Raw genomic sequence first — 19,063 nt, forward strand, 5'->3', positions numbered from 1 at the left:
AGAATGGGAGAATATCTTTGCCAGCTACTCTTTCAACAGAAAATTAATATCCAGAATATATAAAGAATTCAACAAACTTAATACCTAAAAATCAAATAACCCAATTAATAAAGGGGCAAAGAAATTAAACTGACATTTCTCAAAAGGAACACAAATGGACAACCAATATACAAAAAAATGTTCAATATCATTAGCATTTAGGGAAATGAAAATCAAAACTACATTGAGATTTCATCTCACTCCAGTCAGAATGGCAGTCATCAAGAATACAAACAATAATCAATGCTGGAGAGGATGTGGAGAAAAAAACAAACAAACACCTAGTGGGTTTGTAAATTATTACAACCACTATGAAAATCTGTAAGAGGGGCTGGGGATGTGGCTCAAGCGGTAGCGCGCTCGCCTGGCATGCGTGCGGCCCGGGTTCGATCCTCAGCACCACATACCAACAAAGATGTTGTGTCCGCCGAGAACTAAAAAATAAATATTAAAAAAATTCTCTCTCTCTCTCTCACTCTCCTCTCTCACTCTCTCTTTAAAAAAAAAAAAAAAAAAAAAAAAAAGAAAATCTGTAAGAATTTCCTCAAAAGATTAGAAATGAAACCACATATGACCTGGTATTTATCCTAAAGAATTAAAGCCATCATGCTATCGTGATACATGCATACCCATGCATGTTCATAATTCATAATAGCCAAATTATGAAACCAGCATAGGATGCACCAATGGATGAATGGATTAAAACATGTGGTATATATACACAATGTAGGTTTATTTAGTCAGAAAGGAGAATGAAATCATGTCATCTGCAAGACACTGCATAGAATTTGAGAATATCACATCAAATGAAATAAGCCAAAGTCGGAAGCTCAAGGGTCATATGTTTTCTTTCATATGTAGAAATTAGAGAGGAAAAAGTAAAAGGTAGGGCAGGAGAGAATCTCATGAAAACCAAAGGGAAATCGGTAGACTAGAGGAAAGAGACCAGGAAGAGGAAGGAGGGGAGGAAAAGTAGAAATACTGAGGAATGATATGGGCCAAATTATGTTGTTATATTGTGGGCATGTACAAATATACAAATTATGTACAAGTATAATCACCAATAAAAATATGGAAAAATAGTGAGGAAGAATAAAAGCTATTTTAATTATATAGCTAATATAGTTATTGGTCATTTTATATATAATAATTCATTTATGCCTTGTAACAATTGTGTCATGAAATGTCTACAATTTCTAGGGGAAACATTTTAAGAAAGGAAAAGAAAAATTCAATTATACTAAAATGGTAAGATTCTTTCGTGGTATTATATGCTTATATTTCTTATTTTGTACTTTTTATATTTCTCAAAAATTTTATATCAAGTAGAATACTTTTAAAAACCTGGAAAAAAATGTTGAGAAAACATGAAAAGTACTAAAGTCCTAAAGATATTAGGATGAACCAACCAAACCACTAAAGTTTAACCATTTTGACCCACAAATATGGCAATTTCATATGGTTCAGACTATTATATAGGCACAAAAACTAAGGAAAAAATCTAAGAGGAAACGTGATAAGGAAACAAAGTCAATCAAACTCATTAATAATCAGATCATTCACAAACATGAAATAATGAAGCAACACATCTTACTAGTAGGCCACATCACAATAAATGCCAACTTAATAGATGCAGATGGTGTTTACTTGCCAACACTTACAAAAGGCAGGGAGATCTGAGTCAGAACTGTATCAAGGACTGAAATATGTTCAGACTAAGCCTTCAATGGGAATTCTGCATGCTTAACATCTTAGTTGAAAAAGCAATAAAACTAATAACAAAAAAAAAATCAACATTAAAGCTGGGCATGATGAAGTATACCTATAATCCCAGCACTTGGGAAGTTAAGGCAGAAGGATGCCTTGAGCCCAGGAATTTAGGATCAGCCTGGGCAACAGAATGAGACCTTGTTTAAACAGCAAACAAAAAAGTAGAATCTTCATCCTGATATTTCACTGTGACTGTAGTAGGCAGAATGCCTTCTCTGATCTCTTAAACACTTGTTTGTAAAATGTATACAATTAGCCAGTGTCCACACTAAGGATACATAAACCAGTTCATGATCTCAGCTCTCATGAAGTATAAAATGGTAATGAACCTGTTCAACAATCTCTGTGGGTGCGCCCAGCTTGCTAACCAAATTATTTATTACTTTGTCATACAGGATTACGCAGATGTTAGGAAAGGTCAAAGAAGGGTGAACACCTGTAACTCTTTCAACCCACTGCAAGAAGCATCCAGAATAAAAATGGACAGAAAAACATCCACAATCGGTAAGAAAGTAAACTGAACTTTCTTAAGTCAACATCTTTCAAACTATTTTCTTTGGTAGACAAAAACCTTTCATCCTGATCTACATAATATTGATATTTGAGCCAGGCACAGTGGTGCACACCTGTAATCCCAGTGGCTCAGGAGGGTGAGACAGGAGAATTGCAAGTTCAAAGCCAGCCTCAGCAACAGCGAGGTGCTTAGCAGCTCAGTGAGACCCTGTCTCTAAATAAAAAATACAAAATAGGGCTGGGGATGTGGCTCAGTGACCAAGTGCCCCTGAGTTCAATCCCCAGTATCAAAAACCAAAACAAACAAAACAAAAGCAAACAAACAAACAAAAAACCTGTTGATATTTGCAAATGCCAATTTTTGATAAAGCCAGAAGTAAATTCACAGGAGAACACACAGTAAGAAAGACAAGTGAGGATGCTGGGGTTATGGCTCAGTGGTAGAGTGCTTGCCTAGCATGTATGAGGCACTGGGTTCCAGTCTCAGCATCACATATAAATAAAATAAAAATCCACTGACAACTAAAAAAATATTAAAATAAAAAAAGACAAGTGGTACAATTCAGAATCTGAAAGGCAAGGAATGAGAACACAGTGGTGCGGGTGAATGGGAGGGGCTGACCTCAGGCAGAGCTAAACATAGTAATACTTCCTTCAGTGTTCCCATTCCCACATCTTCATGAATGGTAGACAAATCCTGTTTTGAAATCTCCTCTATTTTCCCCTATATTTAGTTGTAATCAATTTAAAAAATTAGAAGTATATAAATTAACAACAAACAAAACAACAACAAAACTCCATCCCTCCACCCAACCTGATTCCTAATGAAAACCACTACTCAGAGTGTAGGCTTTGAGACTATTTCCAAGTCTCTATAATATATAAAGTCAGTCATGCACGTGTGCATACATAAAACACATAGATATACATTATTTTCACATGGAAAAGGACATATTATTTTGCAACTTGTTCTTTTAACTGATATTCTCAGAGATCTTTCCATATCTTCCTCATTTAAAAACAACACCATACAAGGAACTGGGATTGTGTCTCAGTGGGAGAGCATTTGCCTACAATCTATGAGGCACTGGGTTCAACCCTCAGCAACACATATAAATAATTTTTTTAAAAAATAAAAGGTCCACCAACAACTACAAAAAAAGTTTTTTAAAAGGCCATACATGATCTTGTATGCAGGAATGCCACAGAATATATCTAAATATTCTCTTAGTAGGAAACATCAGACAAATCCAGGTTTTGTTTTTAAAAAATCATGGGTAATAAAAATCCCTATTCATCCCTCCCTATTTCTCCTGTGAACCCTGAAAGGGGTGAACCAATTGCTATTCCAACTAACCCACCCCAGCAGGCTGCTTCTCTGGGATGGTTTGGGAGTACTCCAGGGGACAGGTGGGTTTGAAGAAGCATTACCTGGCTGGACTGTTTTCCCAAGATTGGGAGGTAAAGAGAAAAGTCTCCCAGCTGTGGGCAAGTAGGGGTGGCCTTGGCTCTCAGTTGTCCCTATGTCACAGCTTTTTATGTACATGGGGAACCAACAGCACAATATGGTGATTCGAAGTTCTTGCTGAGGTGCATCTTTCTTTTTCTAAACTGAGAAGGAAGAGAGTATCCAACTGGAGCCTGAGGGGCTCAAGCTGCCCACAAACAAACTCTGTTTGTGGCAAGGCTCATCCCCCAGCACCACACACCCTTCATGGGTCAAGGAGAGACAGAAAGAAAGAAATAACTTGAAAGACTGGAACTGCAGGCCATAAGACCTGACAAGAACAGCTTTTCCTCATCACCCACAGTGGCTGGGGTAACCCCTTCCTCACTTCCTCTCAGGACCACAGGGTTTTTTGTTTTTGTTTTTTGGTACCGGGGATTGAATCCATGGGTACTTTACCACTGAGCTACATCCCCAGTCCTTTGAATTTATTATTCTGAGACAGGGTCTTCCTAAGTTGTTAGGGCCTCGTTGAGTTTCTGAGGCTAGCCTCAAACTTACAGTCCTCTTGCCCCAGACTTCCAAGTCACCGAGTGCCCAGCCAAACTCACATTTTGAAGGCTAGACTTGGATTTATCCAGGAGATAGAAGTTTTAGTTGCTGAATGACCAGAGAAATACATGCCCCCTGGAAGGCCAGGCAGCAGGGCTGGTGCTTGGAAAGAACCTGTGCCTCAGACTACAGCAGCATGGACAGCAGAGTGCTGAGCAGGCCCAAAGGGGGCCCAGGGGGCACTGCAGACACCGACCTTGCTAAAAATAAACATGGTCAGTTCTGAAAACAGATTAGTACCTAGTAAAAGTGATGGAGGAAACCAGCTCAGGCCCTTTTGCTCTCAGGCCTTCTTCCATGTAGGAAGCAGAGAACAGCCCTCACCAGACACCAAACCTGTCAGCGTTATGACCTTGGGACTTCACAGTCTCCAGAACTGTGAGAAATGAATTTCTGTTATTTATAAATTTCCCTGTCTTTAGATACTGTGTTATAGTAGCACAAACAGACTAAGATACCATCTAAGGAACACAGCCTTGGGAGGAAGAGCTCCTGAACCAGGCAGGTATGACCACCATGGACCTCACCTTCCTCACACCTGCCTTGGCTCTCTTGCCCACAAGGCAGATGAGTACCTGCGAAAAGCCCTAGCCAGCACTCCCATTCTCAGAGCCTACCATGGTGCAGAGAATTTAACGTACAATCTCCAGACTTCCCAAATGCCAGAAATGTTTAGATTTATATTTTTATGTCTGATAGTTTGGATTTATGTTTTTATGAACCTGCTTAAGCAACCACAATATATGATACTGTAATAGCAAAACACAGAGAAGGTCACTGGCACAATGGAGTCCTTGAAACTCCAGGCTGTTTCTCCCAGAACAACAAGAAAAGATCTAGGCTGGAGCAGAGGATAAGCCATGGGGGTAGGGAGACACATAAGCTTGAGAACCTTCCCAGAGGAAAGATCTCACAAACTGAGACCCAGCAAATTCTCAGAAGCACAGGGCAAGTTAGGCATGGAGCACACCTGCCTGCATTCCTGACCTTATATTGCAGGATGAAGAAGGATGCAGGAATGGGGGCTGGAGGTGAAAGGGCACTGGACAGTCTCTGCATCAGCAATGAAGCCTCAGTCATCTGTGTGAACCCATCCACCTACTCATCTGAGTAGGGAAACTTCCAATCTGACCTACTGCCCCCTGAGAAACAGCTGATGTGGAGTGGAGGGTGGGGTTACACCCTGCCTTGCTCAACTTCACTAGGCTGACTGATAGGCCATTCCTCCTTTCCCATCCTTTTCCTTGTCCCTATGAGTCTGAGACCATGCCCTTGCCAGATAGAGGGAAGCAGGAGAGCCAGGTACAACAGGTCTACAGATAAGTTGAAAAGACCTTTTGATCACAATTTGCTAGGACATTTCCTAGCCCACATCCTAGACAATGTCCAGCTGTTTGCCATAAAAAAATCAAATGGCAGAATTAGAAGGTAAGTACAAGAAAACCTTCCATTAAATGGAAACAATGAGCAGATAAAGAATTAGAAAAAGTAAGGACATAAGAAATTACCTCCTGCTTGCACAAGCCTGTAATCACAGCAGCTCAGGAGGCTGAGGCAGGAGAATGGCAAGTTCAAAGTTAGTTTCAGCAACAGCGAGGTGCTAAGCAACTCTGTGAGACTCTGTTTCTTTTATTTTAAATATTTGTTTTTTAGTTGTAGTTGGACACAATATTTTTATTTCATTTGTTTATTTTTATGTGGTGCTGAGGATCGAACCCAGGGTCTCCCACGTGCAAGTCGAATGCTCTAAGGCTGAGCCACAACCCCAGCCCGAGACTCCATTTCTTTAAAGTACAAAATAGGGCTGGGGATATAGCACAGTGGTTGACTGCCCCTGAGTTCAACCCCAGTAACCAAAAAAAAAAAAAAAAAAAAAAAAAAAGGAAGAAGAAGAAGAAGTCCTTATAGAAATAGTTATTAAAAAAGTGAGGTACTGCCATAAAGACAGGCACACACAGACCACTGGAGCCCAGAGAAAAATCCTCACATATATGGTCAAAAGATCTTCAACAAGGGTGTGAAAACCACACAACAGGGAAAGAACTGTCTCCTCTTCAACAAATATTGTAGAGACAACTTGATACTCACAAACAGAAGAATCAGATTTAACTCCTATCTTATACCATATTAAAAATTAATTCAAAATGGATCCAAGACTTCAAGTAAGAACTAAACTACAAAATCCTTAGAAGAGATTAAAAGAAAAGGCTTTGGGAATTATTTCCATTGTGTAGCACTGAAAGCATGGGCAACAAGAGCAAAAATGGACAAAAGAGATAACATCAGAGGGCTGGGGTTGTGGTTCAGCAGTAGAACACTTGCCTAGCACGTGGGAGGCCCTGGGTTCGAGCCTCAGCACCACATAAAAATAAATAAATAAAATAAAGGTATTGTGTCCAACTACAATTGAAAAAAATAAATTTTTTTTAAAGAAAGAGACAACATCAAACTTAAGAATTATATAGTGAGTCCTGTATGGAACTGGAGAAAATACTTGCACATTGCATATCTGATAAGGAGTTAACAACCAAACACCTAAAAAACTTCTACAACTGAAGAACAAAACAAGTATTCCAGTTTTTAAAAATGGGGAAAGGATTTAAATAGACTGTTCTCCAAAGAAGATATACAAATGATGTAGGAACATATGAAAAAAAAAAAAGGCACACAACTTCTCTATTAGAGAAATATATGTTAAAAACACAAGAAGGAGGATCACAAGTTCTTGGCCAGTCTCAGCAACTTAACGAGATCCATTTTCAAAATAAAAATTAAAAAGGGCTGAGGATACAGCTAGGTGGTAGAGTGCCCCTGGGTTCATCTCACTACCATAAAACAAAAAATCCCAGAAAGTAGCAAATCTAGAGGAAGATGTGAAGAAATTAGAATCCTTGAGCATTGATAGTAAGAATGAGGTTGCTCAAAAAAAAAGTAGAATTACCATATAACCCAGCAATGCTGCTTCTGGGTATAAGAAAGAAGGTGGCTTCTAGTATCCAAAAGAACTGAATCAGGGTTGTAAAGAGATTTACATTTGCATGTTCACTGCAGCATCAGTCACAATGACCAAGAAATGGAAGCAACTTTCCTTATGTAGAAGACAGATAATGTGGCATTTCTGTGCAATGGAACATTAATCAACCTCAAAAAGGAAGAAAATTCTGATGCAACATGGGTGAAACTGGAGAACATCATTCTAAGAGAAATAAGCCATCATCAAAGGACAAATATGTATGAGATATCTAGAGTAGTAAAAATCACACACCCACACACGCACAGTAGTAGGGTGATGGCTGGGGGCTGGGGGAGAGAAAATGGGAAGGAGTTGCTGGATGTGTATAGAGTTTCAGTTTTGCAAGATGAAAAATTTTTATATGAAATCAGTCTTAAGTGACCACCAACAGATGACCGAATAAAGAAAATGGTACATAAGCACACGCATGTGCACATGAACGCCATTCAGCCTGGAAAAAAATCCTATCATTTGTAATAACATGGATGAACCTAGAAGACACTAGGCTAAGTGAAATAATCCAGGCACAGAAAGACAAATCATGTATGATCTCACCTATATGTGGACTCTAAAAAAGTTGGTCTCACAGAAGCAAAAAGAGTGATGGTTACTAGAGTTGAGGTGGGGATGTGTATGGAGATGCTGGTCAAAGAGAACAAACCTTTGTGAAGACACAATGAGTAAGTTCTGGGGATCTACTACACAACATGGTGACTACAGTTAGTAAAAATGCATTGAATACCTGAAAACTGCTAAAAAAGTAGTTTTTAAATGCTCCTGCCACACACACATACAAAAACAAACAAACAAACAAACAAAAAACGTTAAGGGTATAAGGTAATGGCTATGTGAATAATTTGTAATGTCACAACATATACATTTATCAAAATATTACTTCTTGTATACTGTAAATATACACAATTTTTTATTTCTCAGCTTTAACATAATAAAACTGGAAGGGCAGAATGAAAAGGTTCTAGAGATCTGTTATACAATCATGTGAATATAGTTAACACTATTTATTTGTATACTTAAAAAATGGTTAAGAGAACCAGTGTAGTTGTCTATCAATGGATGAATGGATAAAGAAAATGGATAAAGAAAAGTGGAGTTCCATTCAGCCATAAAGAGAAATGAAATTATGTCATTTACAGGAAAATTAATGGAACTTGAGGCCATTTTGAGTGAAACATGCCAAACTCAGAAGGTTAAAGGTCATATTTTTTTTCCATAGGTGAAAGCTACAGAGGAAAAAGGAAAAGAAAGGTATATGTGTGGAGATCTCATGAAAATCAAAAGGAGATCAGTAGAGAGGAGGAAAGGAACCAGAAGGAAGGAAAAGGGAAATTACTGGGGATATTGCTATTGGCCAAATGATATTGTTATATCATGTGCATATATGAATATGTAACAAATCCTACCATTCTGTATAATTATAACACACCAATGAAAAAGAAAAAATGGTTAAGAGTAAATTATATGCAATACATTTTTTACTTTTTTTAAATTAAAAGTTAAAAATAAAACCTTTTAAAAAAAAAACAAAAGACAAATAACATAAATGTAGTCATCTGGTCCTTGACAAAGGTGCCAAAAGCTTAAGTTGGAGAAAAGATAGTGTCTACAAAACCTGGATAGCAGTATGTAGAAGAATGAAAGTACCTTTCATCTTGCACAAAAATCAACTCAAAGGGAATCAAAGACTGAGGAATTAGACCAGAAACATTAAGACTGCTAAAACAAAACAGAGGGGGCAACATTCCAACATGTTGGCTTGAACACCAACATCTTTATAAAATTCTTCAAGCCCAAGAAATAAAACTAAGAATCAAAGTGAAATAGCATTAAATTAAAAAGCTTCTGAACAGCAAAGGAAACAAGAGCAGGAAGAGAAAGCCTACAGGATGGGAAAGAATGTGTGCCAGCTACTCTTTCAACAGCATATTAATAACCAGAATATATAAAGAACTCAAAAAGCTCAACACACACAAAATAATAATCCACTCAATAAATGGGCAAAATATCTAAAAAGACATCTCTCAAAAGAAGAAATACAAATGGCCAACAAATATATGAGAAATGAGGGAGATGCAAATCAAAACTATACTGAGATTCATCTCACTCCAGTCAGAATAATGACAGTTGTTAAGAATACAAGTAACAAGGGCTGGGGTTGTGGCTCAGTGGTAGAGCACTCTCCTGGCACACATGAGGCACTGGGTTCGATCCTCAGCACCACATAAAAATTAAATAAAGATATTGTGTGTCCACCTATAACTAAAAAATAAATATTAAAAAAAAATACAAGTAACAATAATTGCTTGGGGATGTGGGGAAAAGGAACACTTATACATTGTTGATGGACTGAAAATTAGTACAACCAGTTTGGAAAGCATTATAAAGATTCCTCAAAAGATTAGAAATGAAACCATCATATGATCCACCTATCCCACTCATTTGTATTTATCCCAAAGATCTAAAATCAGCATACTATAGTGATATCATACAAACATTATAGCAGCACAATCCACAATAACCAATTTATAGAACCAGACTCGGCACCTGTTAATAGACAAACAGATAAAGAAAATGTGGTATACCAATAGACTTAAAAACAGCATACTACAGTGACGCAGACACATCACTCTTTATAGCAGCACAATTCACAATAGCTAAATTGTGGAACCAACCTAGATGCCCTTTAATACATGAATGTATAAAGAAACTGTGGTACATATACACAATGGAATATTACCATTAAAAGAGAATAAAATCATGGCATTTGCAGGTAAATGAATGGAGTTGGAGAATATCATGTTAAGTGAAGTAAGCCAATCCCAAAAAAACAAAGGCCAAATATTTTCTCTGATATGTGGATGCTGATCCATAATGGGGGTGGGTAGGGGGATCATGGGAGGAATGGAGGAACTTTAAGTAGGGCAAAGGGGAGGGGGGGAAGGGAGTGGGAATGGGGGTAGTAATGATAGTGGAATGTGATGGTCATCATTACCCTAAGTACATGTATGAAGACACGAATGGTGTGACTCTAGTTTGTGTACAACCAGAGACTTGAAAATTGTGCTTTATATGTGAAATATGAATTGTAATGCATTCTGCTGTCATGTATAACAAATTAGAATAAATAAATAAAACAAAATAAAGAAAATGTGATTTATATACACAGTAGAGTTCTATTTAGCCATAAACAAGACTGAAATTATGACACTTGTGTGTAAATGGAGGAAACTAGAGAATATCAAGCTGAGCAAAATAAACCAGTCAAATGTTTTCTCTTATATATGGAGGCTAGAGATTAAAAAAAAAAAAAAGAATAACAAAAGTGGGACCTTATGAAAACAGAAGGAAGAATAGTAGAGTAGAAGCAGGGGACCAAGGGTGAGCAAGGAGGAGAGGCAAAGGGGAATAAAATTGACTAAAGTATGCCATGAGCATGTATAAATATACCATAATGTATCTGACTTTATATATAACTAAAATGCACCAACTAAAAATAAATAAATAGAAGGAGGACCAATAGAGCAGAGGAAGGAGATTGGGGAGAGGGAGGAGAGAAAGGAAGGGGATAGTACCAGAGACTGAAATTGAGAAAACTATGATATACACATCCATGAATGTATCAAAATGAACCCCACTCTTACATATAGCTACAACGTGCTAAATATTAAAATTAAAAAACAAAACAAAAATAAAGAAAACTGTTCAAAATATGGTGGCCTGCTTTCTGAAACTGCCTCTGTTCTCCAAATCTTTTATCTAGATTTTCTCTCCCCAGTCCACCCCCACTCCAAAACAAAACAAAACAAAAACCTCACATACCCCTTTTTAAGGCCAAGAAAAGAAAATCCAAGAGAAGAGAAGGGGATATTACTGGAATAACACAAGATTTCTTCAAGCAGACATGTGGCAAAGTCCTGCTGGGTGGAACAACAAATAAAGAATACTCACACCAAGCTCATCCTCATAAATCTCAGAGCAGCAGAATAAACAAGCCCTAAAGACGTCCAGAGAGAAAGACCAGGCCCATAGCCATAGCACCAAGCATCACGACCTGTACCCAAGGGAGGCTGACCACATTGAGGGAAGATGATGTTCCAATCAACCAAGAAACTATCAGAACATGGACTTCAGCAAAATGAGGGATTAACCTTCAACAGAGGAAGACACAGATTCTGGGATCTGGGCCCCAGCTGAGCCACAAAAACTTCGTTGGAGGAGGGCAGCCCTGAACACATGCAGAACAGGCAGCTGGGAATCATGGATATGTCACATTTGGAAAGTAACAGGGATACAGGATGGATTAGTGACAAAGTTGATGGAGCACTAGAAAAAAAAATAAGGATAAGCACATTAAAAAGTAAATAAGTAAAAACCTAGAAAACATTATGCTTTATAAAACTAAACCTGGCAAAAGAATGGAAACATAATCAACACCAATTTCTTGGTTCTACAGAATAATATCATACAATTCTAAGAGTAAATATGCACACTGACTATTGAACCCAAGCCTTGATATCATGAGAACAAAAGAAAGGCTGTTAAGAGGGCTGAACTTCTGCCTGGTAACAAAAAGCCTAGAAATTACAAAAAAGTAATGGCATAAGCAATTCTACTCAGGAATATTTAAGAATGGGGGCATAAATACCAAGATAAACACCTAGAGTTAAAAGTGGCTGCCTCAACAGAATACAACAGACACTAGTATGGCAGTATGTAAAAACGTGGATGTGTAACCAATGTGATTCTGCAATCTGTATACGGGGTAAAAATGGGAGTTCATAACCCACTTGAATCAAATGTATGAAATATGATATGTCAAGAACTATGTAATGTTTTGAACAACTAATAATAAAAATTAAAAAAAAAAAAAGAAAAGAAAAGCACACTGGAGCAGCATAGTGACAAGAGAGTCCAACTTCTTAGAGGAAGAAGGAAACTTAGAGGTCATTCCAACTCACCGTAGCACAGAATCACTCATCCTGTTAGTGACAGAGTTGACCCTCATCTCTGTCATGGTTCCCTGTATTTTGTGAAAATGTTTTATTGTTCAACTCCATGAACTGTCCTTGTAATCTTAAAAAAAAAAAAAGTGGTTGCCTCTAGGGAGAGGTATAGGTGGCAGTGTAGGGAAAGGAGGCTGCTGTTGTCAATATACTTTTAAAACCTTTTTATTTTTAGCTGGGCATGGTGGTGCACCCTGTAATCCCAGTGGCTTGGGAGCCTGAGGCAGGAGGATTGTGAGTTCAAAACCAGCCTCAGCAACTTAGCAAGTCCCTAAGCAACTTAGCGAGACCCTGTCTCAAAATAAAAACATATAAAAAGGGCTGGGGATGTAGCTCCGTTGTTAAGTGCCCCTGGGTTTAATCCCCGGTACCCACTCCCCCCAAAAAAAAAAAAATTTAAAAAATTTTAACCCTCATGAGTGTGTTACTTGGACAAAGTAAAACTGATTTCAACCCAATGATCAATGAATTAGGGGTTAGTTCCATATACAACATAGCAAGTGCTCTTGGAAGATGTGGAAGTTGACATGGAGCCAAGTCTCCCCACTGCTTTCCCCCACATATTAGAAAACAGTACAGGATAGGGACTGAGGCTGGGGCTCAGTGGTAGCTCAGTTGCCTGGCATGTGTGAGGCGCTGGGTACGATTCTCAGCACCACATATAAATAAAGGTCTATCAACAATTTAAAAAATTAAAAAAAAAACAGTACAGGACAATATGAAGTAAATGCTAAATTTCATGGGATCAAGTGCCCACACTTGATGTGGCCATCAGGCATGGCAACATTCTGTGCAGTGACAGGGACACTTTGCAGCAGGGGAGCTACCTGAGGGGATGGTTCTGAACTGCTCAAGCAAAGGATGGTTGTGGCTTGTAAACACAGAAACAGTGATGGGCTGTCAGTGATTTGTAGTTCAGGAGAGATGGAGGCATCTTAGTAAAATCAGTCCCTTTATGGCCACAGTAACATTTCCACAGGCTTCCACAGGGCCCTGATAGGAGTACAGACACATATTAAAGCTTGCATTTTTGTTTCTCTCTCACACATTCTCCCAGGGACTCAGCCTCCACCCACAGGTGGTGATTTCCATGGAGCCAGCAGCTGCCTCTGTTGGGAGGCTCTTCCTGGGGTCCTGTGCTCAGGTTATACTAAGTGAGACATTCTCTGATTTGAGGTGCTGGTGACCAGCTTGTACTCAGGCAAGCTCTGATCTGTCTAAACCCTGTAATATCAACTGAGAGATAAACAAGCATCACTCTCCAGGTTGGGAGTAAACCATGGGGCTGGGAGCAAGGCCGGGGGAGAGGGGGGTGTAAATTTTGCATCTGGTTTGGTCACAGTCTCCTAACTGTGATGGAGCCTGTGATCACTAAGGTAGCTTTTGTTTTTGTTCAGCTTTCTTCCTCCCAGAGAAGCTAAATGTTGGGGTCCTCTCCCCCTCCACAGAAACATAGCCATACATTTTTGCTCTTGCTTATGACATCCTGAAAAAGCAGCATCCTAGCAAAGCTGGGTGATCCCCAAAAGGTAGATAGGTCTGTTTTGTCCCTTGTGAAATTAATACACAGTGTATTTTAATTTTTCCTACAAAATAAATTAAACTGAAATATACTTTCCAGAATTCTTTCAGTTCCCAGCTTCTTCTAGGTGAGGAATCCTTGGACAACCCTGAACCTGGTATAGATGATGAGTAACCAGCCCCTGGGCATCTCTAGCAGAACAGTCATGGTCCCAGGCTGTCCACCTGTGGCTGGCTGCAGGGTGTACCTGCCAGTGTAGTGCCCACTCCCAATACAGAGGGTCAGGTGCTGGGGATAAAAGGCAGGGATGTGGAGCACCACAGTGGGCTTCAAGGCCTGACCAAAGGATGATAACAGTTGATGCTTTCAGGACAATGGTTCTCAGAGCTCAAAGCTGCTGCTGAACAACCCCTTTTCACAGTTTGATCAAATGATTTGAATGCTGCTCTTTAGTGTCTAGTAGGTACTAAATAAATGTTGCCAAAATGCATATGGAAAATGGATTGGCCATTTTCCCTTAAGTCCTAGAACATGAACATCTAATTTCCCTGGAAATACAGCCATATGTATGTTAATGATATCAGCTAGAACAGTGTGTAGTAAGGAGTTCAGGGAATGACCACATTCTTGCCACCAAGGTCACTGGAGAGAGACCACAGATCAGATGCCAAGGTTTCATAGCACAGGAATCTCCCCAACCTGTAAAGGACAGCTCTACATAAACACGGAAGTTGGCAATGTTGCCTCTACAATTAAGAAGCCAGTGTCCTTTTTCTAGGTCTCATTATAAGGCCTCAGGACCTCTAAGACCAGTCACCAAAAGCCCAAGCTCCAGGGTAGTCACAGCTTCTGCAATCTGGCTGCCAAAGTGGTTAAATAAAACGCCTTGCTGAGCTGAGGAGGTAGTTACAGAGAAAGCCAGGCCTCCACAGGTGAAAACTACTGCTTACTCTTTTTCCTTATTGTAACATCACCACCAACATTATCAACACCAAAATAACTGTTCCCACACATGGGTACCTAGACTGGGCTGTCAAGCCACTTAAATCCTATTTCTAAAAGTTCCTCACCGCCTATCTCCCTCCCACCCTCCTTCAAAAAGCAATCAGCTGAACAGCACATGAACCCCAGGAATCTGTTTTGGCTTGGTAAGACCTCTGCCTGAGGGCAGAGGTTAGAAAACTCTTCCCTTATAATATTTCTGCAGACTTATAGAAAGATAAAATAAGGGAAAGACTTCTCAGAAGTTCCATGTGGGGTCTGAGGCAGCTCTGCCAGGAACATTTTAAGTCCAATTCTAAGTCATCAGCAACCCTGCTGGTTCCCAGGGTGGCTTCTAGGCCTACTGAGGTACTAAAGTGTATACCTTACAACAAAGTGGTTCATTATAAATAATAAACACTATTTACCTGGGTAGTCTAGCGTCCTCTTCAGTTTCTTCTTCATTCAAATTGAATTATTTAATACTCCTCAGGATTCCACATATGTATAAGGTGTTTGCACATCAAACCACGTGAAAACTTGACCAGACTTGACCAGCATTCAGCAGCTAACTCAAAATTAGCTAAAGAGGAATACTTGCTAAAATTAGCTAAAAAGGAATACTTGTTTTTCTTTAATTGAAATGAGTAAAATCTTAATAGTTCTAATGCTATAAAACTTAATTTAAAATCCAAACATAAACACTTCTACCAAGTGAAGCAAAATCCTGTTTTCATCGAGGGGAGAAAAACCTGTTTTTAAACAAACTGTAATACTGTCCCAGAGACAAATGTCCTTGGTCATCAGTCAGCAAAACAATGCAGCCCTCTGGAGGCCAAATGAGCAAGGTGTTGATTTGCACTTAATTTATGCACAGTGCTACTGGAAGCCGTTGGGCACTGAGGACAGGAAACGCAGCCTACATATGCAGATCATTTGGGGACTCAAATGACCTCTGCAACAGGAAACAATTCCAAACAAGGCCTTCCATAAAACCTGCTCACCTACAATGAGTAAGACTGACAGTAGCCATTCTGTATTGTTCATCCTTTATCTGAAAAGATGTTATGATCCTGATAAAATATTGAAGCCAGTCTTTAGGTTTCAGCTGAGCAGACCCTGGCACCACTCTCAATGGCCTTACACTTAATAATCAATTTCACACTTCAGAAGTTCTAAACTATTAGAATCAAATTTTGCATTAACTATCTTATGGCTTTTTCTTATTTTTCAAAGAGTATGCCATCTATTTATTTTGTATACACAGTCCCTACATATCTCAGCAATAAAGTTTAAAAGCTGTCTTGTTTCTTTTCTTTTTTTTTTTTTTCCCTGATGGAGATTTAACCCAAGGCCTTGCACATGCTAGGAAAGTGCTCTACCAATGATCTACATCCCTTGCCCCTGCCCTCCACCTTTTTTGAGAGAGGGTCTAAGTTGCCCAGGCAGGTCTCAAAAGGATTATAGGTGTGCAACACTCACTACGCCCAGCTTGAAAGCTATCTTTTCTGTCAAAGTTTAAGAAGCTGTATTTTTTATTGTTTACCAACAATATAAAGATAAGCAAATACCTCATTTAATTGTTACTTATAATGTTCTATTTCCCTATAAAGTAGATTCTTAGAACAAAAACTGTGAAGATATCAAGTTTTAAGTCAGGCATGGTGGTGCACGCCTGTAATCCCAGGAACTAGGAGGATGACGTAGGATGATCACAAATTTAAGCCCAACCTCAGAAATTTAGCAAGGTCCTAAGCAAGACCTTATCTCAAAATAAAAAACCAAAAGGAACGGGGATGTGGCTCAGTGGTAAAAGCACCATTGCATACAGTCCCCAGTACCAAAAAAAAAAAAAAAAAAAAAAAAAATAGAAAAAGAAAAGAAAACAGAAAATCCGAATAGGCATACAACTAAAGGAGAATCTATCAGTTAAAACAGAGCCAGGCTCCTTCTCATAAAAAAGTACAGGTACAACTGCTACATTAGTGAAATCTACCAAGCATTTAAAAAAGAATTAACATCAAACTTTCTCAAACTTTACCAAATACTAAGCAATGAAGAAACATTTCCTAACTCATTCTATTAGGCCTGATACCAAATCCAAACAGATGCCAAGGGATGGGGTAAGGAGGAGCATACATCAATATCCCTTATCCTACCTATGCAAAAATCCTCAACCAAAGACTAGCAAGTCTAATTCAGCAGCACATTAAAAGGATTATATGACATAAACAGGGGGATCTATTCCCAGAATGCAAAGACAGTTCAGCATATGAAAATCAATCAAGGTAACATAATATACTACATGAATAGAATGAAGTGGGGGAACTGGTCATCACAATTGATGCAGAAAGCATTTGTCAAAATCCAATAACTTCCATGGTGACAGCACTCAATAAACTAGGAATAGGAAGGAACTTTCTCAACATAATAAAGGTCACATATGGAAAAAAAAAAACATCGAAAATCACACTCAATGGTAAAAAAGTGAAGCTTTCCCCTTAAGATCAGGATTAAGACAAAAAAGTGACTGCTTTTACTGCTTCTATTGAACACGGTACCAGAAGTTCTAGGCAAAAAAAAAAAAAAAAAAAAAAAAAAAGTTTTCTAATGGGAAAGAAAAATGTTAAATGATCTGTTTATATATGGCATGATCTTATATAATAGAAAATCCTGAAGCTTACACACATAAACCACCCCCTGCAAATTGTTAGACCTCATAAATCAATTCAGAAAAGTTGCAGAATACAAAATCAACATTAAAAAATCCGCCATGGGGCTGGGGATGTGGCTCAAGCGGTAGTGTGCTCGCCTGGCATGCGTGAGGCCCAGGTTCGATCCTCAGCACCACGTACAAACAAAGATGTTGTGTCCACAGAAAAATAAAAAATAAATATTAAAAAAATCTCTCTCTCTCTCTCTCTCTCTCTCTCTCTCTCTCTCTCTCTCTCTCTCTCTTTAAAAAAAAAAAAAAAAAATCTGCCATGGGGCTAGGGTTGTGGCTCAGTGGTAGAGAGCTCACCTAGCATGCATGAGGCACTGGGTTCAATCCTCAGCACCACATAAATGTAAAATAAAGATGTTGCGTCTACCTAAAACTAAAAAATAAATATATATTTTAAAAAATCTGCCATAATTCTAACACACTAGCAATGAGCAATCCAAAAAAAAAGTTCTATTTACACATCAAAAGGAATAAAATAATTAGAAAAGTTCAACCAGGAATGCAAAAGACGTGCATACTAAAAACTCAAAGCACTGCTAATATAAATAAGAGATATTAAATGAAAAGACATTACATATTTAAGGACTCAAGGTCTCAATGTTGTTAAATTGACAATATAATCTATAGATTCAACCAAATCCTTATCAAAATCCCAAAGTCATATTTTGGAGAATAAAAAAGCCCCATCCTAGAATTCAAATGAAATTTGGAATGATCCCCAAATAGCCAAAACAATCTTGAAAAAGAGTGAGAAGCAAATTTCTAACTGCCAGTCCCAGGAGAGGACATCCACTGCATGGAGAACAACAAAGATCATCATTATGCCAACTGCCAGAAGCAAGAGTCCATACACTTATGCCCACTACACCCAAGGCTATTGCTATGTCCACCTCAAACTGGTTACTTATTTGCCTGAGTTGGGTGAGACAGGACATACATACAAGTTAAGAGAATTTATTACTTAAAGACAGGCAGAAGAAATCTCAGATCCATTGTGAGCCAGTCCCCCAAGGCTCAAGAAAGCTCAAGTGCCTCATTTTGAACCACAAGTTGCTTCCAAGGGGCAGCTTTTCTTCAAGGATCATGTGATACACTGGGCAAAGCTCTGAAGGACACCCTGCTTTCAGAGGGGGGAGGAACAAAGTCCAGGCTGTCCTGGGCAATTCCTCCCAAACTCAAGATGTTACTTCCCTAAGAGAGGAACAAAGCCCAGACTGTTTCAGTCAGCCCTTTTCTAATCTGAGGACCTTGGATTCTCAGAACATTATAAAATTATTCTTAAGAACTTAAAGCAAGAAAGGCAAGAGAAGAAGGTTGGTCCACGGCCACCCAGAGAACTGTTCTGCAGAAGAACAAAGCTAGAGGGCTCAAACTTCCTGATTTTAAAAATTACTACGAAGTTAAAATAATCAAAATAATA

The 19,063-nt window shown here is 38.7% G+C and overlaps 1 protein-coding gene across 5 annotated transcripts in view; it reads right to left on the bottom strand.

Moving 5' to 3' along the window:
• Positions 1–19,063, bottom strand: part of NINL (ninein like) — a 191,251-nt gene that overhangs the window by 95,390 nt on the left and 76,798 nt on the right. Inside the window, exon 2 of one of the 5 annotated variants that reach the window (XM_081291936.1) lies at positions 15,347–15,501. The exons of the other annotated variants lie outside the window; for them this stretch is intronic. Coding sequence (XP_081148062.1) covers positions 15,347–15,383 — 37 coding nt within the window. The 5' untranslated portion in view covers positions 15,384–15,501. The remainder of the gene's footprint in view (positions 1–15,346; positions 15,502–19,063) is intronic. 5 annotated transcript variants of the gene reach the window in all.

The sequence above is a fragment of the Spermophilus citellus genome (assembly GCF_964194105.1).
Source record: "Spermophilus citellus genome assembly, chromosome: 4".
NCBI classification, from domain to species: Eukaryota; Metazoa; Chordata; class Mammalia; order Rodentia; family Sciuridae; genus Spermophilus; species Spermophilus citellus.